General features: G+C 46.0%; 1 protein-coding gene across 5 annotated transcripts; it reads right to left on the reverse strand.

The window, feature by feature from the left end:
* Window positions 1-25,442, reverse strand: LOC142843129 (lethal(3)malignant brain tumor-like protein 2). Of its 5 annotated transcripts, XR_012909562.1 has the most exons (6): window positions 25,320-25,442; window positions 22,402-22,639; window positions 20,615-20,748; window positions 15,437-15,519; window positions 6,432-8,203; window positions 1-1,110 (listed from the first exon to the last, which is right to left on the reverse strand). XR_012909562.1 is itself a non-coding variant. In XM_075960017.1 (5 exons), the coding sequence occupies exons 1-4, from the start codon at window positions 25,341-25,343 to the stop codon at window positions 15,439-15,441; spliced, it is 477 nt and encodes a 158-aa protein (XP_075816132.1). In that variant the 5' UTR covers window positions 25,344-25,442; the 3' UTR covers window positions 673-789; window positions 15,437-15,438. The 5 variants fall into 5 exon arrangements, 4 of the variants coding, with proteins under 4 accessions (XP_075816132.1, XP_075816131.1, XP_075816129.1 ...); XM_075960017.1 differs by lacking the exon at window positions 6,432-8,203 and having other exon boundaries at window positions 673-789; XM_075960016.1 differs by lacking the exons at window positions 1-1,110; window positions 6,432-8,203 and adding an exon at window positions 4,601-6,037.
* Window positions 25,443-26,505: the final 1,063 nt, after the last annotated feature.

A 26,505-nucleotide genomic window follows, 5' to 3' on the forward strand; every position in this document is an offset into this window, starting at 1 on the left:
AACTTCCTCTTCCTCCCAGCATTCTGTTCTGTTTACTCCACCCACCTATATTCTAACCTATCAAGCCAAGCAGTTTCTTTATTAATTAACCAAGGACCTTCCTCCATCAGGGAAGGATATTTTTAAGTGGTTAGTAAAGAGCTAAAAGTTTTATTTTCAGTAAAATTATGAATTGGGCTTAAGAGTAAAACACTTAAAGCAGTAAATTTCATGAATTATAGTCACCAGTAAACTGAGGTGAAAGTGAGCATCAAGAGTTAGGAATCTTTTAAGTGGTGAAAAGAAGAGCAGCAGCTTCGATAGGCAGTGATTCTGTTTTGTTGGAGATGTGTGGATATCTTAAATGGAATGCTCTCCTGAACCCTAAGCACTGACCAAGTGCCTGCTGATAAAGATAACTGTAGGAAGGCAGATCCGCGTTTACCTAGGAGAGAAATGAAGGCCTGGCAGTGGGAAACTGTTTTCATGAAACAGTTCTGAATCATGGGAATTAATTCCCAAATATATAACAGAAAAGGAGTCAGGTACAGAGAAAATCTACAGAAGAAGACAGCCACTTTATTCACAAAGCAATAACAATAAAAGGCCTTGCCTTTTGTTTTAACCTTTATCAGAGCCCTTGGTTCTGATAAGTCACTCGAGAATGATGGTTGAGCACTTAGCTATTGTACAATGTTGCGGCATGTAACAGGGATGCCATCGAGTCCCAAAGACATACATGTGGGATGGTGCCAATCTGGATGTTATGGTCAGTTGGTCCCTGGAGTCCAGCCTTGCTTGCTGTTCTTTCTCTTAGGAGAAAAGGAGAACTATTCGACAGTCATTGGGCTTAGAGACAAGAGATTTGTCCAGGCATTGGACTTTGACCCCAAGTACTGTGGAAGCCAGGAAGAGAACAGGGGAGTCTGCTGTGGAGAATGCTGGTGCTTCTGAGAGAAAGCAATAATGATGGTTCTAGGTTGCATCACAGGAGCTGGAGGCATAAGAAACTCATGCAGGTAGATACCCAGATGCCAGACTTGGTGAATGCAGTAGCACAGCTGTCTGCATAAACAGACTCCAGGATGAGGGCTGTGCAGACATGGAGGAAGAGGAGGAGGAAATGTTCTGCTGGAGAGAGTAATTGGACAGGGCAGGGTCATTTAGAGGGTGATCTATGGAAGTTCCCACAATCTGTCATGTCAGGTCTTTCATGCTGAAATCCACAGAGAACTCACAACAAAATTGTTATGGATTGAGATGGGCTTGGGTTGTGGAACTAGGTTGAAACACTTTTTACCTCTCTCTGTCCCCTAAAATGTGAGTGGACACTGGCTGACTATAGAAACACGCTTAAGATTGCACTGATGCTCCTTGGAGAGGACAGGGACATGTCAGGAGGACATTGAGATGACAACGCCATAGAACTAATTGTACTTCCCTGCTCATGTCCAGGCCGTTAGTGCTCCCATTACATTGACACATGTTTCTATAAATCTGAGGTTACATAATCTCTACCTCCTTTTTTTTTGTTGTTTTTTGATTTTTCAAGACAGGGTTTCGTTGTAGTTTTAGAACCTGTCCTGGAACTCCCTCTTGTAGACCAGTCTGGCCTCAAACTCACAATGTAGTGGCTGGAGACAAGAATATATGAGAAAAAATATTTAAAAGTCACTTTGGACTTTGTCCAAGCCCTGATTGGACCCCTGCATGTGACATCACATGGATTCTATGTGAGGTAAGCTAGACATTAGCCAATACAAGGGCACCACCTAAGATTGGGATTTGTCCCTGTTCTTCAGAGAAGCAGTTGGGTCTGCGGGGTGAGCAGTTGGATTCAGTTGTTTCTCCTAGATTTGGACTTTTCAAAACCTGGAGGATCTCAACGTAGTGAGACTATTTCCCAGGATTCATTCATTTGGTATCTATTTATTCATTTATTTACCTCAATGGTTTTTGCTTTGGTTTTGCCTTGAAGTTCTTTTTTTCTCATTTCACCCAATTTTCTCTTTATTAACGTCTTTTCTTTATCATTTTCCTCATGTTTTGTGTGATTTACATATTTAGTGTACATATTAACTGGTTTTGATGAGGAATTTGACCATGACTTCCTGTATCTATCTGCCTGTATTGCATTTTGATCATATTTACCTGCTCTATTTCACTTACCCACCCTTTGAGTGTGACAAGAACTTCCAAATGGAGAAAGGTTGTTCCCCCTGCTTCTTCATAACCCCTAGGAAACAAAATGTGACCCTTGTGTTTGTAGAACTGGAATATTTGAGGCAACACTTTCTCTAGTCCCAAGTTTTCCCTTAAAAGGCATTTCATTTATTTGATGTCTGATTATTGGAATTACCTATAATGTTGTATGTATTCTATACCATGTGTCAGGTGTATGTGAAGACATCTTGAACATAAAGTATGGTCTTCTTAATGTGGTATTAAACTTGGTGTGATAATGAGAGATAATTCTTAATTCTCATTAAGAATTATCTCTCATTAAGTATTTTCTAATCTGTGTTATTCAATTACATTATGATACTGTGCTCTTTTTAAGTTTTATTTACTTGGTTTGAAAATAAGGGTAATGCATCTTTTATGAAAAAATGTGAAAATATTCCTTCCCTCATGATGATAGGCTACTGAAATATTTGGAGAACATTGCTATTTAAGTTAAGATTATAGAATCCACCAGTGAATTGTCTTGGTCACTGAAAAGTCTTTCATAATGCTCAATTATTTCATAGTGTTTTGTCTAGCTTTATTTCCTAGACTTATTTTTGTTTTGATTTATTATTTCACTCCTTTCTGGATGTATTTTCTGTTTTCAGCAGGTCAGAGAGAAAATGGCCAGAGGTTATAGAAAGACAGTGTAGCTAGGGCTTATCTTCCCTTGAGACAAAACGTTGTAATGATTGACACTCAGTGGGTATCTGAAGTTCTTTTCCAACCCAACAAAGTATGTCTCCATGAATTTCAAGGTTTCTATGAGAAAGGGAGTTGCTGCAATATCAGGAAACAGGCTTGGTTAATATGAGACCTAAGCTATATGTCAGAGAATGGGATCTGAAATTTAGGCTACTTGAAAAGCTCATTGATTTTATGCAGGGGTGGGTGAGAGCAATATGGTCAATGTGTGACTGTGACAGCAATGAGTCTATCTTGACTCCTGGGAGAGTAACGGGTGGGTGGGGGATGGATAGCAGCCCTCTCTGCTAAGGGCATTTGTCTTTAGGGGCAAGAATGTAAACTGAAATATTTTTTCAAAAAACAACTGTGTTTTTATTTTTAACTGAGCTTTGATTGGTCCATTGCATGTGACATCACAAGGAGTTCTTGATATTAGCCAATAAAAGGCACTTCCTGTACTGGTTGTGTCTGTACTTCAGAGAATCAGTTGGTTGATGGGAGAGCAGTTGGACTCCATTTGTTCTCATATACTTGGTCTTTTCCCCAACCTGTTGTAACTGGACATAGTGAGTTTGTCTTCCAATTTTCAGTTTGGGCTTTTGGTATTTGGCATTTATTTATATATTTACATTATTGGTTTGGATTTTAATTTTTTTTCTATAAGTTCTTTTTCTTCCTTTCAACCTATTTTTCTTTTATCAACTTCTTTTCTTGGTCATTTTTGTCTATGTTCTTTTTTTTAAATAAATTTAGTGATATACATTAAATGTAGGATGGGGAATTTGATAATGATTTTGATATCTGTCTGTGATCTATTTTAATCATGTTTATCTGCTATATTTCACTTCCCCACTCACTGAATTTGACAAGTATTCCCCATTATACAAAGGCTCTCCCCCTGCCTGCTCATGTTCTGTGGGAAACAAAATCTATGGGAAACTTTTGTTTGTAGAATTGACTTCTTTGTGGAATTAATATATTTGTAATAACTTTCTCTAGTTCCAAGCTTTTTCCTCAACTAGGCATTTCATTCCATTAATGTCTGATTACAGAACTTAGTGTGCTATGCTCTTTGACAATTTGTACCTGTGGACTAATCCTTAGTGTTCCTGGTTAAAGACATCTTGATCATGAAGTACGGACTTATTAATATGGTGTTGAACTGATGTGAGCTATCTATTACTCTCATTCAGGATTTTCCAGTTTGTCAGTCAAGGACATTGCCTGATACTAGAATCTTTTTAAAATATCTTATATTTGTTGAAAATTAGAGTAATCCTTCCTTTATGAATAGAGTTTGAAAGTGTCCCTTCTTTGGTTTTCTGGACTACGGAACTACATGCGGCGCACTGCTGTTGTTGAGATTGTAGAAGATGATTTCCAGTTTGTGGGTTTATATCCTGGGGTTATGTTTGTTGCTTTATATTTATATTTATGCTTTTTCCTTTTGCATTTTATTTATTCTTCCTTCCTACAGTACATTCTGACTGTATCATCGTCTCTCTTCAAACCTCCCAGTTGTCCCCAACCCCCTTTCTCTGCCTGATTCATTATTCCTCAGTTTCCCTTAAGAAAAGAGCAGGCTCCCTAGGGATAGCAGCTGAACATGGCACAACAAGAAACATTAAGATTATATTATTTTTTTTTGCTTTTTTTCCAGGGGTATTTTATTCTTATATTATCTCTTTCATCATTGACTATTACCCAATTTGATTTTTGAAAAGTCAGTCTTTTATTTCCCTCTGGTTTCTTTTGTCTTGTATAAAACATATTTTCCTATGTATTAGAGATAATAACTATATACTACATATTGCATACTATATGCTATATACATAAGTTATATGGCATGCTACATGTTATATAATATTTAATATATAATTATGGTACTGTAATTATATGATATATAGCGTACAATATGTTAGGTGTAATATATGTGCTATATATTATAATACTTATAAACACTGTCTATAATAATATATGTCAATTATACTATAATATATAAGTGTACTAGTTTAAAAAATTTATTATACCTTATTATAATCACAATTATATAAGTATAATATACATTTCACTAATATATAATTTATATATATTACAAATGAGCAATTGCATGATACAGATTCCACACATGCCTACCTGTACTTTGATCATATTTCCCTGCACTATTTTGGTGACCCCACCACATCTTTGTTACATATACTATGACTTTACAAAAGCTCAGCCCCTGCCTACCTCATGACCCAGAAGGGATTGAAGAGACAAAGGAGATCCTACTTCTGTTTGTGGACCAGCTTTGTTTCAGGGAAAACTATACCTAGTGTTAGCTCTTTCCTTATAACACAACCGTTCACTATTCCCTGGGTTCAGTGTGAACCCCAGAGTTTCCGTCTATGCTGTGGTGTTGATCAATTAGTTTGTTACAAATGTTACTTCAGCTCCTGGGTGAGGGCATTCTGACCCTTTAGTGTGTTGCTGAGATAAATGTGCAGTATCAAAGAGTCTCATTAAGAGTCCACATCTATGTTCATCAAGGAGAGGAGCCTCCACTTGCTCTGTTCATTGAGTTTATTTGATTGTAGGATCAGGGTAACAATGGCAAGGGGTGAGTTCCATGTCTTCCTTTGCTTTCTCTTTCTGGAAGTATGTTCTATAACCCTGGTCTTCATTCATCTGGAAAGTTGTGAATGATTCTGGGATTCCATGAGATTGGTCTCTGCTTTGTTTGGAGCTGTTTTGCTGACACTCCAAACCTGTTCATTATGCCTGATGTGTTCACTTGTTTTTATTTTATCTTAATTCAATATTCACACGTCTAAATTTTCCTTACATATTTTCTAAATTCCAGGTGTATAAAACAGTAACATCACTGAAAGACCCTCTAGACTAGTTCTATTATTTACAACATCGATTTTTTTTTATAATGTAATTTGTATCTGCTCTCTCCTGATCAGTTGTTGTGAGGGGTTTGCATTGTGGCACAGTATGAAAACAACCAGCTCATTCCTTCAGCAATCTCAGGATTTTCCTGTGCCCACTTCACTGATTCCAACTCGGAACTTTCCGTTGATTCTTCATCTACTGCTTTGGGTTTGAGCTCCTCGTATGTTTATATCATTGAATAGCATCATTAGGTGGCTTAGAATATCTAGATTTCACAAGAGAGAACCGAAACTTATAAATATCTTTAATAAAACTAAATGGATTATTTTGTTTGTTTGTTTGTTTTTAGCATTGTATGATTCTGAAATTTCCCACAAGATAAAGTGGTTGAAATTGGTCAAAACACCATGGCCAGCAACATGGAAGAGGACACTCTTGAAGAGGATTTCAAGATCTTACTATCCCTAGGTTGTGGTGCGTTCGGGGAGGTGAAGCTGGCCTGCCACCTGCCCACTCAAACACGAGTGGCTGTCAAGGTCCTCGAGAAAAACACCAACAGTGTGGCTGACATCAGCACTGAAGTGAACATCCTTCAGTCTGTAGAACACAGGAACATTGTTCGATTTTTCCACATGATCGACACACTGACAACCACTTACCTGATCATGGAGTATGTGGCAGGAGAAGATCTGACAAGCTGCCTCAGGGCGCTGGGCTGTCTAAAGGAGGAGGAGGCTAGAGCGATTTTCCGGCAGGTTGTGTCAGCAGTGCACTTCCTCCACCAGAGACGCATCGCACATCGAGACATTAAGTTAGAAAACATCCTAGTCGATGCAGCAGGAAATGCAAAGCTCTGTGACTTTGGTATGGCAATTGAAGTCACAGAGGGGCAGATGTTGGAGGAGATCTGTGGCTCCTTGCACTATTGGGCCCCAGAGATCTTGGCAAGGAAACCGTACGATGGACTGGCAGGTGACATGTGGAGCCTGGGCATCGTCCTATACACCCTGGTCACAGGGCATTTTCCATACGTAGAAACCACCATGGAAGCTATGCACAGGCTCATCACCACCACAATGTGTCCCATTCCTTACCATTTATCAAAACCCTGCCATATTATAATTGCGAGATTACTCATGGTCCCCACCTTGTGTAGAATAACAATATGCCAGCTTGTGGAACGACCATGGCTGGGCCCCATTCAAGAGCATGTACCACCTGCCACTAAGGAACTCCTTCCCAGGGTAGTGGAGACTATGTGTACTATCGGCTATACCTGTAAAGAGATTGTTTCTTCCCTAAAGCACAGGGAGCCAAATAATGTAATAGCCACCATGAATATCATCAAATACCAACTGAGCTGTGGAGATAGCCATATGCTGAATAAGACCTGGTTAAATGTGACCCATGCAGCTCCCCTTAGCCTCCCAGCCGCCTTGATGAGGAGAGCTACTGACCCAGGTGGAGATAGCCATATGCTGAATAAGACCTGGTTAAATGTGACCTATGCAGCTCCCCTTAGCCTCCCAGCTGCCTTGATGAGGAGAGCTACTGAACCAGGTGGAGATAGCCATATGCTGAATAAGACCTGGTTAAATGTGACCCATGCAGCTCCCCTTAGCCTCCCAGCCGCCTTGAAGAGGAGAGCTACTGAACCAGGTGGAGATAGCCATATGCTGAATAAGACCTGGTTAAATGTGACCCATGCAGCTCCCCTTAGCCTCCCAGCCGCCTTGAAGAGGAGAGCTACTGAACCAGGTGGAGATAGCCATATGCTGAATAAGACCTGGTTAAATGTGACCCATGCAGCTCCCCTTAGCCTCCCAGCCGCCTTGAAGAGGAGAGCTACTGAACCAGGTGGAAATAGCCATATGCTGAATAAGACCTGGTTAAATGTGACCCATGTAGCTCCCCTTAGCCTCCCAGCCGCCTTGAAGAGGAGAGCTAGTGAACCAGCTCTTTCTGCTGGGGAGAGGCAGTTGCACAAAGAGGGTTTGGGAGAAAGTGTCAGGAGGTGCAGAAGCTGTACCATGCTCAAGGGATCCTGCAGCATGGAGGTGGTGCCGTGTTCAGGTAATGCAGACCCAGAAAAAGATGCCTTTATGGCTGATGTCATCAACTCTACTCCAGAGAACACTGCAGTCAACAGGAATTCAGCTGACAGTCAGCCTGGCAATCTCTGCTACCCAGAATCAACTCTGGATGGAACATTCACTGGGTTTGTGAACATGGGCTTCACAGACGAATCATCCTCGGGGCAAGGCATCCCCAGTGACCAGTCACAGGCGGCACCCACAACATCTGGATCCAGGCCATTCCGGGGCTGGAAACTGGTGAGGAAGAGAATTTCCCAGGCACTGAGAGCACTGTGCTGCTGCTGCTGCTGCTGCCTGACCACACCACGGTGAGTCCTGGATCCTTGTGTCAGGGGCTTCACAGAAAAGAGAGGACAGTGGAGACCTACGTGGAGTGCAGGTGGTTTGGTCACCCAGAAGGATTCCTCCCTTGTATTTTCACAGTGTTGTTTCAATATCATTTATAAATGACAAGTTGAACCCACATAGAAGGCACAGAGATTAAGATGTCTTCCTGTTCATGTAAATACCCACAATGCTGAGCCTGAAGCAGATAGCATAGCATGTGGACCACAGGGTGGGAAGGAAGGAGGGGATTTTGGGTAAAGAGGACAAAGCTTCAGAATGGAGGAATTGGAAGGGGAACTATGGCACCCAACATTTCTCTGTCACAGTTACTAACAGGGGTGCTTTCTTGTCTCTTTCTGCTTTGCAGTGTGGAAATTGAAATGGTCTAATAGAATTCCAGCCCTGGTGAGGAGTGACTGCTAATGAAGGAAGTCAGGACAGATCTCCAGAGTGCCAGTCCCTCCAACCCAGGGCCACAGACCCCTCATCCATCCTCCAGCTACTGGGATCAACTGTGATTTTGCTTCTCCTTCAGCTTCTTCCAGCTCCAGCACTGCTGCTGTACAAAGAGCTGGTCATAGGCACAGCTTCCCGATGACCCTCTACCTCCCTAGCTTTGGTTGTGCTTGTGAGGCCACTCACATTGCATGTAAAAGAGCTGACTCTATAACCAGGCATGCCTTTATACCAATCTGGGCTGCTCTCATCTCGATAACTCTAACCTCTCCACCTTAATCTGTGACTGTGTTCTGGAAAGGACAGCGAGACCTGTGTGAGTCTGGGGAGGAGGGAGATGGGTGAAAGAGATAAAAGGGACGAATTGGGAGACAGGATGGAGACAGGAAAAGGGAAAATGAGAGGTGGTGTAGAGTAAGGAATACAGTCTGTACTGAGGAACTTCTATCAACAAATGACATGAAAGAGATGGGTGTGCTGACCTTTGACAGGGACCCTGGACAAGCTAGAGCAGGAAGAAACCTCCCCTGAAGAGCATAGAGGGAACAGCCAGCAATGAGCATCAGAGGGCCTTCTGTAAATCGGCATTATCAAGGCACACAAGTAGGATGCTGCCTTGGAAATTTCAGTCTGATCTTTTCTACTGAGCTAGGGTGTGGCAGGAGAAAAGGGAGGCCTATTGGTCAGTGGATTTCCATCTTCCTCAGTGCTGAGAATCTCCTCTCTGTCAAAGTCACTAGAGAGGGACTTTGATTATTCCCTTGGGGTTTTTTTTTTTTGAGAGGGAGTGCGATGACCTGTTTGAAACACTGTCTTGGTGTGTAACTGAAGGATCAGGTCAGATGCTGTGTCCTGTGATGATATGTCAGAGCTACAGGTTCTGGTGTCCATTTTCCCGCTACAGAGTCTCAGTTCCACCTCCCTGCTGCCCTGCACGGTTGGTGGGCATCCCTGCTGCACTGCACTGTTGGTGGGCATCTCTGCTGCCCTGCACTGTTGCTGGGCATCGTGCTGCCCTGCACTGTTGTTGGGCATCTCTGCGTAGTCACATGCAGCATCAACACTGAAGGCCTCCCTCCCTTGTCTCATGGATCCTGTCGGACCAGGCTTCTCCAGCATCTAATAGCCGGCCTCTGTCGATAGGACAGGCTTGCACACAGGATTCAGGCTTCAGTCCTTTGTGATCTCTCCATCACCCTCAAACTGCTCTCTGACTGTCTTTAGGAAGAACTGCAGGAGGCATAAAAGCAGTGGGGGAAGAGGAGATAATGGGAGAGGACCAGGGGAAAAGGAGGTGGAGAGGATAAAGAGGAAGTGAGAGGACTTGCAGAGAGAGGGCTAGTGTCTGTCCCGAGGCGCTAACCTGGAAATGAATCAGGAGAAAAGAAGGTTTTGCTGGGTAGGGGTCTTGAAGAAGTAAGACCAGGAACAAATGTCTCCTGCAGCACAGAGTAGGAACTCTGGTTTCTTGCCTCCTTGAGGAGGAAAGTCTCTGCTCTGAAGGTTTTGGCATGTGTCAAGGTAGAAAAGTGTAAGGCGGTCTTGGAAAGGCCTTCTTGACTGGGGCTACTGATGAAGGTAGGACAGAACCGTGCTCCATCATAATTGGAGTCCTCCCCTGGTCTTGTCTGACATGGCCTATGGCAGGTCTGATGACTTCTGTGTCTTTGTCCTCACAGGCTCCTTCATCCAGGGTTTCCATGTTGCCTCCCATTGCCTGATCCAGGAATCTGGCATCATTTTCCCTTCTCATGGAGGGATTTATAACCTACATTAGACGTCACATTACCAGTGTTCTGCTCCATCGTGGGAACGTAAGTACGTCATGCCAGGTCTGACGTGAGTTCTGTCTTCACAAGGCCAGCAGCCAGGGGACGTCTCTATGACCAATGCCTGCCATAGGGGCATGTGCACAAGGAGATCTTGGTCATCATGGAGCCCCTGATGACAGCCGATGGTGCAGTGTGAACACTGGTGAGTGTGGGGTCTCAACTGTTTTCCAGGACACCTTCCAGGTAGGGAGCAGCTCGCTGAGCTGCCAAGGGGAACTGAACTCAACGGGTAATCCAGGGCCATATCTATGCACATCATCCCCTGAAGGTAAGATTGATTGCAGTAAGTATCTGTTTATGGTAGAAGATGAGTTTCTGAAGCCTGGTCCTGATGTCATGAAGAAAAGGATCCCATGAGGTGGCCTCTGCCAGCACCCCTAACACAGAGGGAAACTTACCATTGACTCACTTGACTGAAGAGCAATGGGAGGCGGAGAGACTGTGGAGGTGTGGCAAGGGAGGAACCATCTCTCTGTGGTACTTGGCATCCGGCTTCCATCCTGACCATCTGACCTTTTAGCTAACACTGGTGCATAGTGAAGACTTGGCCTGAACTTTAGCCCAGCAGGACAGCAGCCAGCTTGTGATGTCACGTACGTTCTAGAACCCTGACCATCTGGTGAGTCTCACATACAGGTAACAAGAAGCAGAGGCTTAGGAGGTAAGAGCAACTTCAATTAATGGGCATCAGCTGGGGTCAGATCTTGTTTCTGTTGCTTATCAGTGAAGCCAGGGCTGTGAAATGGTTGAGGGTTCTGTTGAATTCTGGAAATGAGATAGGGAAATTTCCTGAATCCATATTTTATATATTATGTTTTGAGACTGGATCTCACAATATAGTCCTGGATGTCCTGAGACTCTCTATGAAGAGCACGCAGATCTCAAACTCGTAGAGATCAACCATGTACCCCTGACTCCTGAGGGCAGCACTACAGATGCACACTGCCATGCCTGGCTTCAACAGCTGTATGGTGTCTATGGTAAGTTCCTCCAAACAGCTGTATGGCGTCTATGGTAAGTTCCTCCAAACAGCTGTATGGCATCAATGGTAAGTTCCTCCAAACAGCTGTGTGGTGTCAATGGTAAGTTCCTTGAAACAGCTGATGCAGAATCGTACAAGTTCTGTGCTTTTTTCGTCTTGACAGGGTCAGGACTGAACTGAAGGTTTTTTCATCCACGATGGACTAGGAACAGGGGGCAAAGATCTAACATAACCTTCGGAATAGAAGTCTATGTCCAGCATGAACAGACACCTGGAGGTAAGAAGTGCCATCAGGAGTTCTTCTGTGGACACAAGGCAGTGGGCTGGGGACATGTGCCATTGCTGATACATCCTTGGGAACAAGGCATAGAGTATTAAGTCTATGCATCAACCGTGTTTTTACAGAATCTCCACCTGAATCTTGGCACAAGTCATATGACTTCAAACTGACCAATCAGCAGGGTCCAGATTGGTTTCCTGGTGTGATTGAGTTCTCTCTATTTGGGCTCTGAGAACAAGTCTCAAGGTTTGTCAGTGTGACACTGGGCTCCTGTCTTGGGATTTTGAAGTCAGAGATTTAACTCTATGGACACCAGTGCTAGAGGCAGTGCAAGAAGCCACAAATCCTAGAAAGAAGCTTCCAGTCCTCCTCATCCAACACAGATAGAGTCCACTTTGCTGCTGGCTTTCACGGCTGGACTTGGTCATGGATGCCCCATGATTTCTTTACTGGGTTTGGGTTGGTTTTTCGATCATTGAACCTTCTTCTTTCTTGCTGTCTAGTGGGGATCTCAGAGCTGCCGGAGCCCTGATACTGAACAACTAGGACTCTGCAGCACACGCGGGACTCTGTGAGGGCAGAGGTGATCATTCCCCCCCCCCATTGTGTGCGATCCCTGGGGGACCACTGTCCAATTCTGTGTCCTCAGTGTTCTGTCATTCATGTTCCATCTCCTACAGACCTCCAGATTTTCCATATGACAGAAGAGAGATCTCTTTTGCTTTTGGGACTTGCTTGTCTCACATAATGGAACCTTATTAAGAAACATGCATTCTCAAAAAGTCAAAATTTGACTTTTGCTGCTGAGCATGTGCCCTTTCCCCATATCTTCAGATAGTTATGTCATCAATTTTTTCACCAGTTTTTCATATTTGAAACAGTCATGTGTCTTTTGCAATTGTCCCATTAACTTGTTTCCCTGTATGGGTGTAAATTTCCAAATCTGACATCAGAATCTCCAGTCCCACAGCTCTCCCTGCTTCTAAGTAAAGTGACATAGTTGAGCTGGAGATGGAACCAGAGGGTGAGAGACAGAGGCTGCAGAGGCAGCAGGAAAGAGTTTGCAGAGGGAGGAATGTGGACATGTGGACGGGATGGAAGAGACAGAGGGGAGGAGCCATGGGGAGAGGGAAGCTCAGTGGGTAAGGAGAGTGGAGACTGAGAGCTGCATGTTTCAGTTCCCTTAGAGCCCCTCTCACGGGTCCTTCCTGTTTAAAGTGATGAGCTCTGGACATCAGGAGACACCGGAAGGAGACTGCAAGCGTGGCCTGAGACTCAGAAGTAGGAGCATTGGAGGAATTCCAGATGGCAGGGTGCCCACGTACCCAGTATAAATGGTCTCTGTCCAACAGAGGAGGAGGTAAGCCATCTGCCACAGGTTTCTCCCCAGGACACCATAATTTTCAAGGGAAAATGTCCAGGGCTGGCCCATCACAGCATCCTTGACAGAGGGAATCTTGAGCCAATACCATGTCCAAGCTGCCCATGAATGTGCAGACCCTGTGGACTAGTCTGCAAGGGAATATCTCAGCAGAACTCATTAATTTGTGTGCTTCTTCAGGTTTCTGGTTCTAGTGAAATGTTTCCCCACATGAAGACAAGGGAGCTCCTTCCCCTCCTCCATCTGCCTCTGCTCCCTGCGTTTTTGTTGGCTGGATTTTTATCCTTGTGTCCTGGCCATCAGAAAAGACACAGTCACACTGTGCGCAGCTCTGGTTACTGTGTTCTGAAGAAGCCTTACTGTAGGGAGTTTTATGAGAACTGTATTTTTCCCCTGACAGGCAAGTGACAGCCAACTGGAGGAAAATGGGCATCACTTTGGAATGCCGGGACTTTGCTCCACTTTGGAAGTGAGTTGGGCTTACCTAGACTAGGACACAGAGGCCAGCACTCTCACACCTACTTAATACCCAGGTCCCACTGCTCACAGGGGTCAGGCCTAGGCAGTCTTGTTGATCGTAGAGCTAGGACTTTCAGCTCAGCTGTCTGCTTGGTTGTCCTGCTGGGCTAATTGTCTAAAGTGTTGTCAGGTGCACCTGACAGCAGATCGCTGTTCCGTGCAAAGAAGGAAGGCCACTCTGAAGGGGTTGAAGGCCAAGGCTCATCTGTGGGCAGCACATGGCTGAAGGCATCACAAGACCACTATACACCAACCTGTGGTAGTTGAGATGTGTTTGGTTTCTGGTCTAAAGTTGACTCTACTTAATGCATTAGGAAGCTTAAAGCTGGCCAGAAATGCTTCCCTCAATCCCAAGGGAAAGTGGTCATTGAGCTTGTGTTACAGAGGACAAGAAAGAGAATGAGAAACAACACGCAAGCCATGGCTTCAGAGGGATGTTGAGAAAACTTGGTGTAGGTAGCACATCTCTCTCCTCTGATCTTAAATCACTGGGGAGGTACAGTTTGAAACAAAGAAGATGAACATCTCACACAAGGGGATTATAATAACCACAGCACACGATATAGATGGCATTCACTCCACAGTGACTTAGTCTATGTTGAGTTCCACCGCCGGGAGCAGGATGGTTCACACATCGAGCAGGAAAACCAGCCCAGAGAAGTTGACCTACTTCCTCCTTGGCAGTTGGCTGATCTGTTGATCAGTGAGTGACCACTAAGGCAAGTCAGTCCTGATGTACTTTACTGTCACCAGTGCCTGGGCAGAGACACTTGAGGACTGTGACCAGGTCATGGAATCTCAGAAGAGACAGCCCAAGTGGACCAGGGGCCCCAAGCCCATGTGATGGTCTCTAACAATGTGAATCTCAGAATGCAGACATGATATCCAAGAGGCCCAGTGGGTGTAATGTGTACTTTTTATATCGCTGGCCACTGGAGGGACCCATTGTGGTCTTTAGACTGTTACCTGAGCTCAGTCAGCTTATGATCAGGCTCACACATTTAACATCCCCCTTCCTCACTGTCTCCCTGATGGAGGCAACAGGAAGAGGTGCAGTCAATACCTGCTATTTGTACCCAGATCTCTGCACACACAATCCCAACGTTGCTCAGTACTGTTTCCCTTGCAGTGGGGAAAACTTGCTCTTTGGACAGTGCATGACTGGTTGGATTCCTGTTTAATTTACTTGGCCCCAGATACGATGACCATTGTGGTAGCAGCCTGGGTCTCTTGCAGTCTCAGAGGTCAACCCCAGACCTCTCATTGACCGCCCTTCTCTCCTCAGATCTCCAGGATCTGTTGGACATGCTCTGGGACAAAGCTCATTGTCACCGTATGTGCATCCTGTGTCGTCTAGGCAAGTGTTGAATGAGATGGGGTGCAGGAAGCACAGTGCCCAGATGTAGACATGTTGCTGGGAACCTGCTTTTCCTCCCTGACCCTAGAACCCTTTCACAGGACAGGAGCAGGGAAGTCAGGACAAAGCAATCCCTGCAATCACAGCTTCCTGAGGAGACCATAGTGAATTCTCCTTTAGGAAGGTCACATAAGAAAATCAACATTGACCCTGCCTCATTAGGCCCCAAATCCCACCAAAAAGAAAGCTGCCCTTCTCCAAAGTCCACAGGATAAGGACTGGTGAATGAATCTTTCTGCCAGCCTCATCCTTAGTTAAAATAAGGCTTCTCTTGTAGGTGCTGGGCCACAAACTGAATCATGGACCCTGAAATTCCTCACCTGAGGATGAGCACACTCAGCATTAGTGACCTTGAATGTGGAGTCTGTCCTCACCTCTACGTCTCCTGGAAGATTGGCATGCCATTGCCTGAGCTCTTGAGGATCTCAGAGGCTCCACTGGACGTCATGAGGACACTCTGTGGAGGACAAAGAAATGGTTGCTCTTCCAACTTCCAACTACAGACAACCACCTGAATTACTGACAGGATTTGGAGAATCTACCAAAAGGGCCTCTTGGGAAAGCCTCCCAGTGGTTAGATACTGTTGTATCCCTGCCCAACTTAGACCCCTCTGCATTTTGACACTGCAAAACATGACCTGTGCCTCTTTGTCCTCTCAGATAACCCAGAAACCCTGTGTGAGCAGGCTAAGAAAGGATCTCAGAAGGGCCTTGAGTAATGAATGTGTTTCTCTTTTTGACTGGATCTCCCAAGAAGGGAGCTCTGCCAGCTGTCAGACCCTGCTGAACAACCCCTGCCTCCCCCACACACAACCTCAGATACATTCCTAAATATTGGTTCATGAAGAAGGTCCACTCAACCACATACTAGCTGCTAGGTATCAGGCCCTACTGAGCAATCGCGTCCCTACACCTTGTATGTCTACCAAGGCATGGACCTTGAATGACACTCATTTAACCCCACTAAGTGGCTAGTTACCGGGCCATGGCCAATGATCTGCCAGTCTACCCTAAACATACTGCTATTATTTGGTACCCACAGGAAACTATCCTACCACACAAGTGACATTCTCCAGTGTTAATTACCAGACCCTGTGATACCTCATGACATCAACTCATATAAATTTTAGGATATCAAACCTTGGTATCCAAACACTCAGGCCATGATAACTCCTAGAATGGTAGCTGAAGGCCCTTGAAACACACACATTCCCCAAGGCAGCCTCACATATATTTCTAGGTATACATCCCTAGTGGTACCCGTGGATATCAGACCAACCACTGCCAATCCAGTATATTAACAGGCCTGGATGGACACTAATTCTACCCATTAGGTATGGGATGCTGCAGGACACCCCCTTTTACTGATCCTCATGGCAACACATTCTTATTCTTTATGTCTCTTTGACACCCTACCACCACAATGTCAAAGACATAGGGCAAGGTTTCAGATCCTGCTAGGTAAACCCTACCTGACAGCTACATTCTTCTTATACACTGGATATCAGGTCTCCCTACGAATCCCCCTCCTTCAGTTAACCCCATCCAATGGGTATTACGTGTTAGCTCCTGCCAGGGACTCCCTTAAGAATAGTCAAATACCCTACATATAAACAGATACACATAGGACTAGGGATCACGTTCTTTGATTCCCTCCGTTAACATCAAAGTCCCTGGATATACAGTTAGTGCCAGTGTCTGCTAGGTCTACCTCCTAATAGAGTCTCAGGTACATGACTATGTGTCAGGTCCTTCTCTGAAATACCTCCGCTAGAGGAAAACTTCAAATACACATGCATGGCAAGGTGTCCTGTCATGCTAAGAGTCTCCTCCCCTATAGCCAGTTACACCCATATACATAAGGATGGTGTAAGCTTGCAGGCACCTACCTTACATGTTAACCCTACTCTCTCTCTGTCTCTTTCTCTCTCTGTCTCTCTCTCTCTCTGGCACACACACACACACACACACACACACACACAAATAGAAATATTTAGAGAGAAGGAGAGAGGAGAGGCGAGAGAAAAGTAAGGGGAGGAGAGTGAGAGAGACAGAGATAGGAACAAAACTAGGGCTCATGTCGTACATGGTATCCCCACACTTACCTCAAAAGCCCCACCCACATACATGCATAGGTTTCTGGTCCTGAGAGTAATGCTGGCGTCTACAGTCAATGACAGAACACAGGGTGGGTGTCATGTCATGTCAGCTGTTCCTTCTGTCACAGCCTTTGCTCTGCCTGCACATTGGTCTTAGAGCATGCTAGATGTGCACTAACTTAAAACCAAAATTCAGAGAGACAGACACACAAACAGACATACATGCACACATGTGTGCTTGGCTATGTTGTCCCTCCTGTTCTCTCAGGAACAGATGAAGCCTCACCAATCCACTCATGGCTATAACTCAAGTCCTACTAGTCCCTCCAGCCAAATCCACACACTCAGCTTTTCATGTAGGCTTTCCACATATCCACTCCTCCACAGCCAAATCCCCATACACACACACACACACACACATACACACACACACACACACACACACCCATGCACACACCATTATGTCTAAGAGTCATTGCTTGAAAACTCTCCCTTGGAGTGGCACACCTTGGTATGCTCCCTACAGTCAATGGCTTCCGTACATGCCTAGGTCTTGTGTCCACCTCATTTATTCCTCCTGTAAAGCAAATCTCCAAACATGCATGTAACGCTAGGAGTCACATCATGCTAGGTGTCTCTGCCCCTACATCCACTGTCACAGATACACATAGGTTGTGATGGCTGTTCCTGGCCTTGTATTCAAAACCAACTCTCTCTACCTTCTTTCATTCTTTTCTTTTCCTCCCCCACTCTCTCTCTCTCACGCTAGGACCCTGGTATCTTTGTTAATTCTGTACCATATACCCAAAGGCAGACACCTCTTACACATAAAGCCCTGCTAGGTGACACACACCCTCTAGCCAAACCATCTCATACATAAACAACCAAATGTCTGGTTCTTCTAGACATTGCCTCCCCACGGCAAAGGCCCTAATGCACACACAGGGCTATGTTTCAACTCCTGCTGATTACGATCTTCCCTACAGCCAAAGCTACACATGGAAGGATAGATGTCGCTTCCTGTTGGCCTCCCTTCCTTCCCCGCTGCTCTTTGTTCCTCCACGTTTTATTCTCACCTTAGAAGTTTGGGAGACAGAAAACCAGACGGTGAAATTTCCTGCCATAAGTCTCTCAACATCTAGGACCTGTCTCTTGAGATTTCCCACAGACATCCATTTACACAGAAAGATGTCTTTAAAACACAGAGGGTTAATTGCTGAGCATCTGATACTGGCTTGGGGTTTTGCAGCTGCTGGCAGGTTACAGGACCCATTTCTTAGTGCTGACTAATATGGGAGATCTAGGCCCACTGTGGGTGTCTCCACCCCTGTAAGCTGTCTTGAATTGTGTAAGAAAGCAGACAGACAGCCATGAAGAATGAACCACTAAACATCTGTCTCCTGCTCTTGAGTGAGTCCTACCCTCACTTCCCTGATGATGGACTTTGAGCAGGACATGAGCGCCAAATAAAACTTTCTCCACCAGTGGGTTGTGCCATGATTTCTATCAGAAATAGATAGTTACTATAGCGGTATATTATTTGTGTTTAATAAACAAAGCTTGCCTGAAGATTAGAGGGCAAAGCACCACACTAGTCAGCTATATAAGCCAGGCAGTGGTGGCCCACACCTTTAGTCCCAGGAGTCGTGAGACAGAAGCAGAAGGACCTGTGTGATGTCAAGACCACCCCAGGCTACACAAGATTGAATTTGTCTAAAAGAGAAAGCCGGGTGATGGTGGTGCACGCCTTTAATCCCAGCACTCGGGAGGCAGAGGCAGGCGGATCTCTGTGAGTTCGAGACCAGCCTGGTGTACACAGAGAGTTCCAGGACAGCCAGGGATACATACACAGAAAATACAAAAACAAAACAAAACTGATGATGAGCGAGAACACCCAGGGGAGGGCTACAGAAGGCTGCGGTCATACTTTGACTTCTCCAGCCTCTCGCTAACATTTCCCCTGCAGTTCTCTCCATGCTCCCAGCTCCTTGGAGAGCTACAACTGAGTGGCTGCAGAGAAGCCAGAAACTCTCCAAACCCACAGGCAACCTCTGTTCATATGTCTACTCCAGAGCATGCTGGGGAGCTTTCATTAGGGCTCAGGGGAAAGCTCACTTACACAGGATAACTAAGCAACATGACAAAGGCTGGGAGTCCATTCAACACCCAGCTAAGCAGAGGCACACATGCACTGAGCAGTTCTCAACTCTTCTGCGGGAAGGGAGCGCCAAACAACTCTGTCACATGGGTCACATATCAGATCTCTTGCATATCAGACATTTACATTATGATTCATAACAGTAGCAAAATTACAGTTATGAAGTAGCAATAAAAATAATTTTATGGTGGGGGGGTCACCACAACATGAAGAACTGTCTGGGCCGTGGTGGCACATACCTTTAATACCAGCACTTGGGAGACAAAGGCAGGCAGATCTCTGTGAGTTCTAAGCCAGTCTGGTCTACAGAGCTAGTTCCAGGACAGTCAGGAATACACAGAGAAATCCTGTCTCAACACCCCAACCCTCCCAAAAAAATGCTGGGTGGTGGTGGCGCACGCCTTTAATCCCAGCACTCTCTGTGAATTTGAGGCCAGCCTGGTCTGCAAGAGCGTTCCAAGACATTCCCCAAAGCAAGAGAAACCCTGTCTTGAAAAGCTAAAAACAAAACCAGAACAAAACTAAAAAACCCCCGAAAGAACTGCATTAAATTGAAGCATTAGGAGGGTTGAGAACCATTACCTTAAAGTTTTTGAGCCTTTTAAAATAGGAATTACTGGGCATGGTAGGGCATGCCTTTAATCCCAGCAATAGGGAGGCAGGTGAGAAAAAGGTAGGCAGATCTTTGTGAGTTTGAGATCAGCCTGGTCTACATAGTGAGTTTTAGTTCAGCCGGAGCTATATAGTGCGACCCTGTCTCAAAAATAAAATAAAGGAGCCAAGTGTGGTGGCGCATGCCTTTAATTCCAGCACTCCCAAAGTCAGACAGATCTCTGTGAGTTCAAGATCAGCCTGGTCTACAAAGCTAGTTCCAAAACAGCTAGGGCCATTACACAGAGAAGCCCTGTCTTAAAAACAAAAAACAAACAAAAAACCCCAGAAAACCCAAACAAACAAAATTAAATTAAATAGGGGTCTGGTAAGATGGCTCACTGGTTAAGAGGACCCAGGTTTAGTCCCTAGCACCTATATGGCTCACAGCTGCCTCCACTGCCTCAAAGTCTTGAGGTCCCAGGGTACCTGACACCCTCTTTTGATCTTAAAAAAAAAAAAAGAAAGAAAGAAAGAATAAAGAAAAGAAAGGAGTGGGTGGCACTTTCTGAGGCAAGGTCTCACGTACCTCGAATGACCACTAGAGATGAGTTCCCCAAACTGACTATGTGTCTGCCTCCAATAACGTGATGGCTCAGCTCAGCATCTAGGACCCCAAGAAGGGCAAGAGTGGCTGCTCTCACCTGCAGTCTGGCCAAGATACTGGCTTTCTTGGAGTTGGAGGAGTAGCTCCTAGAACACGAGACACTGCAGAACCTCTTGGTCTTTGAGAAGAAAGCGTCTCTTGTGCCCACGATACCACACATCTCACAGACCGCTAGAAAGAGAAGCCGGCACGTGACTCCAGACATAAGTACTTCAAGTCAGACCAACCCATGGGCTCCTCAGAGTCCAGAGCACTGTGTCAACCATGTGAGGGAGAGGAGGAGGACAGCGCCTGTCGTTCTGTCAGGAGTGAGGCTCGCAACATGCTGCCTCTGCAGTCAGCCCCTCCAGCAGCTGCCACTCCATCTATCCACCTAAGATGGCAAGCGGTTCCTCCTGGGCCTGCAGCAAGAGCCAGTGCTAAGGGGCTGAAAACCCACACGAACACCTGCAGAACCTGGTGACAAGTTTTAGAGAGAGGACAGGGACAAGAGAGAGGTGCTGAAGTCACTTAGTATTTGTAGCTCTGTGTTCTCAGGGACAAGTGGACAAGCTGTGTTTCCCTTGACTTCACCGTAGGTCAAACGGTGCTGTGGCCTGGGCCCCAGTGACATGGGCATCTGAAGTGCTTAACCAGCTTCCCAGGGGACCCATCTGCAGCCAGGGTCATGAACCAGCCCCTGGCCCAGTGGCTCTCCCTAGTGATTCCTGCTAGTATTGAAATGCTCAGATTTTGAGAAGGGCGAAAGATGAAAAAATGGGGGGAGAAGTCAAGATGGTTCCAAGGAAACCGGACCCCACTGCCCAGGAGTGCAAGCATGAAGAAACAGGAGGGGCCGTCTGCAGATGGGAGCCTGCCTCTTTCCCAGGACACACTGCTCACACTCTGGAGTCCTGACACAGGGACTGGTGCGGCGAGCCCTGACCAGCAGGGAATAACACCACGACTCGAGGATCCTTCTTCAATCACAGTTTATTGAAGCGCTGCTTGGTTGAGGGAGAGCTGAAGGTGAGGGGCCCCGACCACGGCAGGAGGTGTGCTTATATGCAGGGTGTAGGCGTGTCTAGCTGGCCTACTACACAAGGCTATAAGGATTGGACGGCTGGTGTTGCTAGGCAGATTAGCAGGCAAAAGAATGCAAAACAGCACAGAAGCGCTGATGTGAAAAACAACATAGGGCAACGCCCTGAGTAAAAGCCGGCGCCATCTTGTAATGGCGGACGGTCGTCACAGACTGGCAACCATCAAGATCCACCTCTTCGAAGCCAACTGGCTTTCAGATGATCTTTGACCACTCCCTTCTGCCCACCTCCACGTCTGTCCGTCTGTCCGTCCTGACCCGAAGGTCACTATCCTGCATGTCTCCCTACAATGTGTGTTAACTTGTAGTCCATAAGCTGTTTGCAGGGCTGGAGAGATGGCTCAGAAGCTCAGAGCACCGGCTGCTCTTCCTGAGGTCCTGAGTTCAATTCCCAGCCACCACATGGTGGCTCACAGCCATCTATAATGAGATCTGGTGCCCACTTTTGGCCTGCAGGCATACATGGAGGCAGAACCCTGCATACATACTATACTTAAAAAAAGCTATGTGGGTCTCACCGCCTTCAACCCCGGCGGCTCACACTAAGGCAATGGCACCTACCAAGTGCTGAATAGACACAATAGACATGAGGTGTCAGAGAATTATACTAACTAGACTGCAGGACAGGGAATGACCCTCGAGGACAGTCCCTTAGATATCTGCATGGCTCTGCCCACATCACCTGCGTTCGCCCACAAGCTCCCGACTCCCCTCCATCTTTAAGGGCACTGTGAAGAAGTCACCTGGCTCAGAACCACTTCCATCCAGGGAGCGAGTGTTCCCAGGGCTGAGCAAATGCAGAGGTGAGGTGGGAAGCTCCCCGGCTTCCCGGTCTTCATTCTCTGCCTCACTCGACTCCTCCAGATAGGAGCTGCTCTCACTGCCCGCGCTGCTGTTGTAACTTCGGAAGCTGTCGTAGCCCCCGAAGAGTTCCAAGTCATCCTCCTCCTCTTCTTCCATTGGCTCTGAAGACGGCGTCTCCTAGAGGAAGATGGACATGTGCTTGGCCTGGGAAGAGAATCTGCAGACCTGCTAATCCACCTCGTGTGGGCTGGGAATTTGAACTTTGGTCTTCTGAAAGAGCAGTAAGAGTTTTTAATTTCTGAGCCATCTCTTCAGCTCCCTACAGGATATTTTTTTAAAATTTATTTATTATGTATACAATATTCTGTCTATATGTATGCCTGAAGAGGCCACCAGATCTCATTACAGATGGTTGATCCACCATGTCGTTGCTGGGAATTGAACTCAGGACCTATGGAGAAGCAGGCAATGCTCTTAACCACGGAGCCATCTCTCCAGCCCTCTACAGGATATTTTAATATGGACAAAACAGAATACGGATGGGGGCGCTGGAGAGATGGCTCAGCGGTTAAGAGCACTGGCTGTTCTTCCAGGTGTCCTGAGTTCAATTCCCAGCAATCACCTGGTAGCTCACAGCCATATGTAGTGAGATTTGGAGCCTTCTTCTGACCTGTATGCAGACATACAGACAGAACACTGTACACTGTAAGATTTATTTACTTAATAAATCTTAAAGAAGTCAGGTGTAGCGGCATGGCCCTCTAATCTCAATACTCAGGAGGCAGAGGCAGGTGGATCTTCTTCGAGGCCAGCCTGGTCTACAGACCAAGTTCCAGGATAGGCTCCAAAGATACACAGACAAACCCTGCCTCGAAAAGAAAATTAAGAAGGGAAAAGATGACACCTAGTGTACCTTAGCATAGCTAACTGCAAGCTGTGGTTTGTGTATGCCTCTGCTCACCACGACCTCTCACATGGGGAGCTTGGGCACAGAGCAAACTTCAGAGAACAATGTCCCTGAATCAATATTGTTCTCACACCACTATAAAGTCAAAAAATTATGCCAGGGATCAGAGCTCTATATAATAACACCGTGGGGAGAGGACTGGAGAGATGGCTCAGTGGTTAGGAGCACTGGCGGCTCTTCCAGGAGACTCAGTTCAATTCCAGCAACTATATGACAGCTCACAACTGTCTGTAACTCCTCCAGTTCCAGGGAACCCGACACCCTCACACAGACATGCATGTAGGCAAAACACCAATGCACATAAAATAAATGATAAATCTTAAAAACCAAAACAACAATACATTATTTAAATTAACTTGAATCAGGAGGACTTTAAATTAAAAAAAAAAAAGTGGAACTATACTAAACACCTCAAAGGAACTTCCTGGGCAGACAGCATTTGAAACCCATTCTTCCCTGTTCAGTATAGGCACACCAAAATGGAGCCCTGGTTGTGCAGGAACTCACACAGTCTGGTAGATCAGACTGGCCTTGAACTCACAGAGATTTACCTGCCTCTGCCTCCACAGTGCTGGGATTAAAGGTGTGTGCTACCAGCACCTGGCTCAAAGACACATTTAAGGTCAGCAGCTGTGGTAATCCTGTTACAGCCTAGCACACTGCAAGTCTAGTCAGTAAACCTATTTTCTTCCTAACAGAGGGGGAGGCAAAGGCAGATAAAAATTGAGACCCAGACTGTCTCAAGGAGGATCTGAGCAGGATGCCACAGGCAGTAATTGCATGGTGGTATGGACCACAGCTTACTCTTAAGCTCGGATCTTAATCAACCACTGATCCTCGGGTCATTTACCTTCTGAGAACCTCAGTCTTCTCACCTGTGACAGAACGTGTTGGCTCACAGAACGTGGGGTACAGATGTGATACTACTTAAAAACCAAGGGTTCGGGGCTGGAGAGATGGCTCAGCGGTTAGGAGCACTGACTGCTCTTCCAGAGGACCCAGGTTCAATTCCCAGCACCCACATGGCAGCTTACAACGGTCTAGAACTCCTGTTCCAGGGGATCTGACAACTTCACACCAATGCACATAAAATAAAGTTAAATAAATCATAATAAATTATAAAAAAAACCCCAGGGTTCAAATACCACCTCTACTGCTTCCTAGTTGTACAATCCACAGCAAGTCAACTCCCATTGTCTCAGCTTCCACTAAACGAGGACAATAACACTTTATAAAAATATTTTGGGAAGAAAGGATGACAAAAGTAAACCATGAGAAGAGCGCTCCATAAACGTTGGCCATTATTACTGCGTGGAAAAGGGAAGAGACTTCAAATGGAAGGGGTGGTGGGCAACCGGCTACCGTGTCACGGAACACATGACAAAGTTTTGGAAACTGACACACTTGGTGGCAACCTCTTGCCCTTTGCAGCTGTGTCCACTTCCGGGGGGAACCAACAGGCTCTTTTAAGCCTTCCCTAATGGAGATGGTTGTGCCTAAAGTGGCAGACAGGCACATGAACGCCCAAGCGTGGAGTAAAAGTCAACTTATATTTCCCTTTACTTCCCTCGTGGAAGCGACAGGCCGCACAATCCCTAAAGCACGGGACCACGAAACCAAGAAGTCAAAGAGGTAGCGTCGCAGTTTCGAGCCCCGTTTCCTTGCCCCTGGATGGGGAGGCGTTTCCTTCCTACCTTCTTCCACGGACCGAGCCCACAGCTTAACAGGAGCAAAGACGAACCCGAGTGGTCTCCGGTCGGGACTAAATTTCTTACCTCAGTTTACTAACCCTGCACCTCTCCGCCCCCAAGGGATCGCTAAAACGACGCACTGCCGAGTGAGGCCTTCGGGGTTCCCTTTCCCGGAGGGGCTGAGCCCTCTCCCTCTTACCTCAGTGCCCCGCGATTTCTCCATGGTGCCAAATTCACCAGGTGCAGGAAGCCATATTGCCCTCGCTGCTGACCAAGAGTGTGCTCACTGGCTACTGCGCCTGAGCTGTGGACCAATCACACCATAGGAAATAGGAAAAGCCGGTTCCGCGCTCGCTCTCACCCCGCCTTCAACATGGAGGGGTTGGGTAGTCCGGGCGGTGATGGGAGTTGTAGTTTTATTCGGCGTGCACTAGAAGGGGCGCTGCCTTAGCAACGCATAAAACTCCGGAGGCTGCTTCTCTGTCTTTCTGTGTCTGCCAACTTTAAACCCTTCCCAGCACCTAGGATGGACGCATCCAGGCGCCAGGCAACACTTCGCATCGTCCCTAGGGAGGAAGTAAAGGTGCTTTTCTACTTGGATGCCTAGAAGAAATGCCTAGTCTCTCTTTCAGCTCAGTCAGAAACTGGAATATTCTTAATCACTATGTATGCTATAAATGCTGTATTCACTCAGAATTCTCAGACTGGGGCTGGTGAGATGGTTTAGCATGAAAAGGAGCTTGAGGCACGAACTACCTGAGTTCAATTCTCCAATCCCACTCGCAAACATGGAAGGAGAGAACCGACTCCATGAAGTTGTCCTGACCTCCGCATGCACTCCGCCCCCATATCAAGCAAACACACACGCACTAAATAAACAAATGTAATAAAAAAGGCAAGGACTGGAGAAATGGTTCAGTGGTTAGTGGCTATTTTTCAGAGGAGCAGGGTTTGATTCCCAGTTCCCACAGATCCATATTCATACTGACTTTTCTTTATTTTTCAGTTTTGATTATTTGTTTGCTTTTTGGGACAGGGTTTCTCCGTGAAACACTTTTTGCTGTCCTGGAACTCATTCTGTAGACCAGGCTGGCCTCAAACTTACTGAGATCTGCCTGCCTCTGCCTCCCAAATGCAGAGATTAAAGGCGTGCAACACTAGCCAGGGGTGTATAGGTGTGTGTGTGTGTGTGTGTGTGTGTGTGTGTGTGTGTCTGTGTGTGTGTGTGTATGTGTGTATCCTGCTACTCTGCGCCATAGCAGTGTCTGGCATCCTCAGAAGACAGAGTAGGAACCACTACAACTGCAGTTACTGAAATGCGTGAGTTGCCTGGTGGCAAACCAAAACCAAAACCAAAACCAAAAAAAAATTACTGGGAGGAAGGT

This window comes from Microtus pennsylvanicus, chromosome 2 (assembly GCF_037038515.1).
Source record: "Microtus pennsylvanicus isolate mMicPen1 chromosome 2, mMicPen1.hap1, whole genome shotgun sequence".
In the NCBI taxonomy this organism is placed as follows: Eukaryota; Metazoa; Chordata; class Mammalia; order Rodentia; family Cricetidae; genus Microtus; species Microtus pennsylvanicus.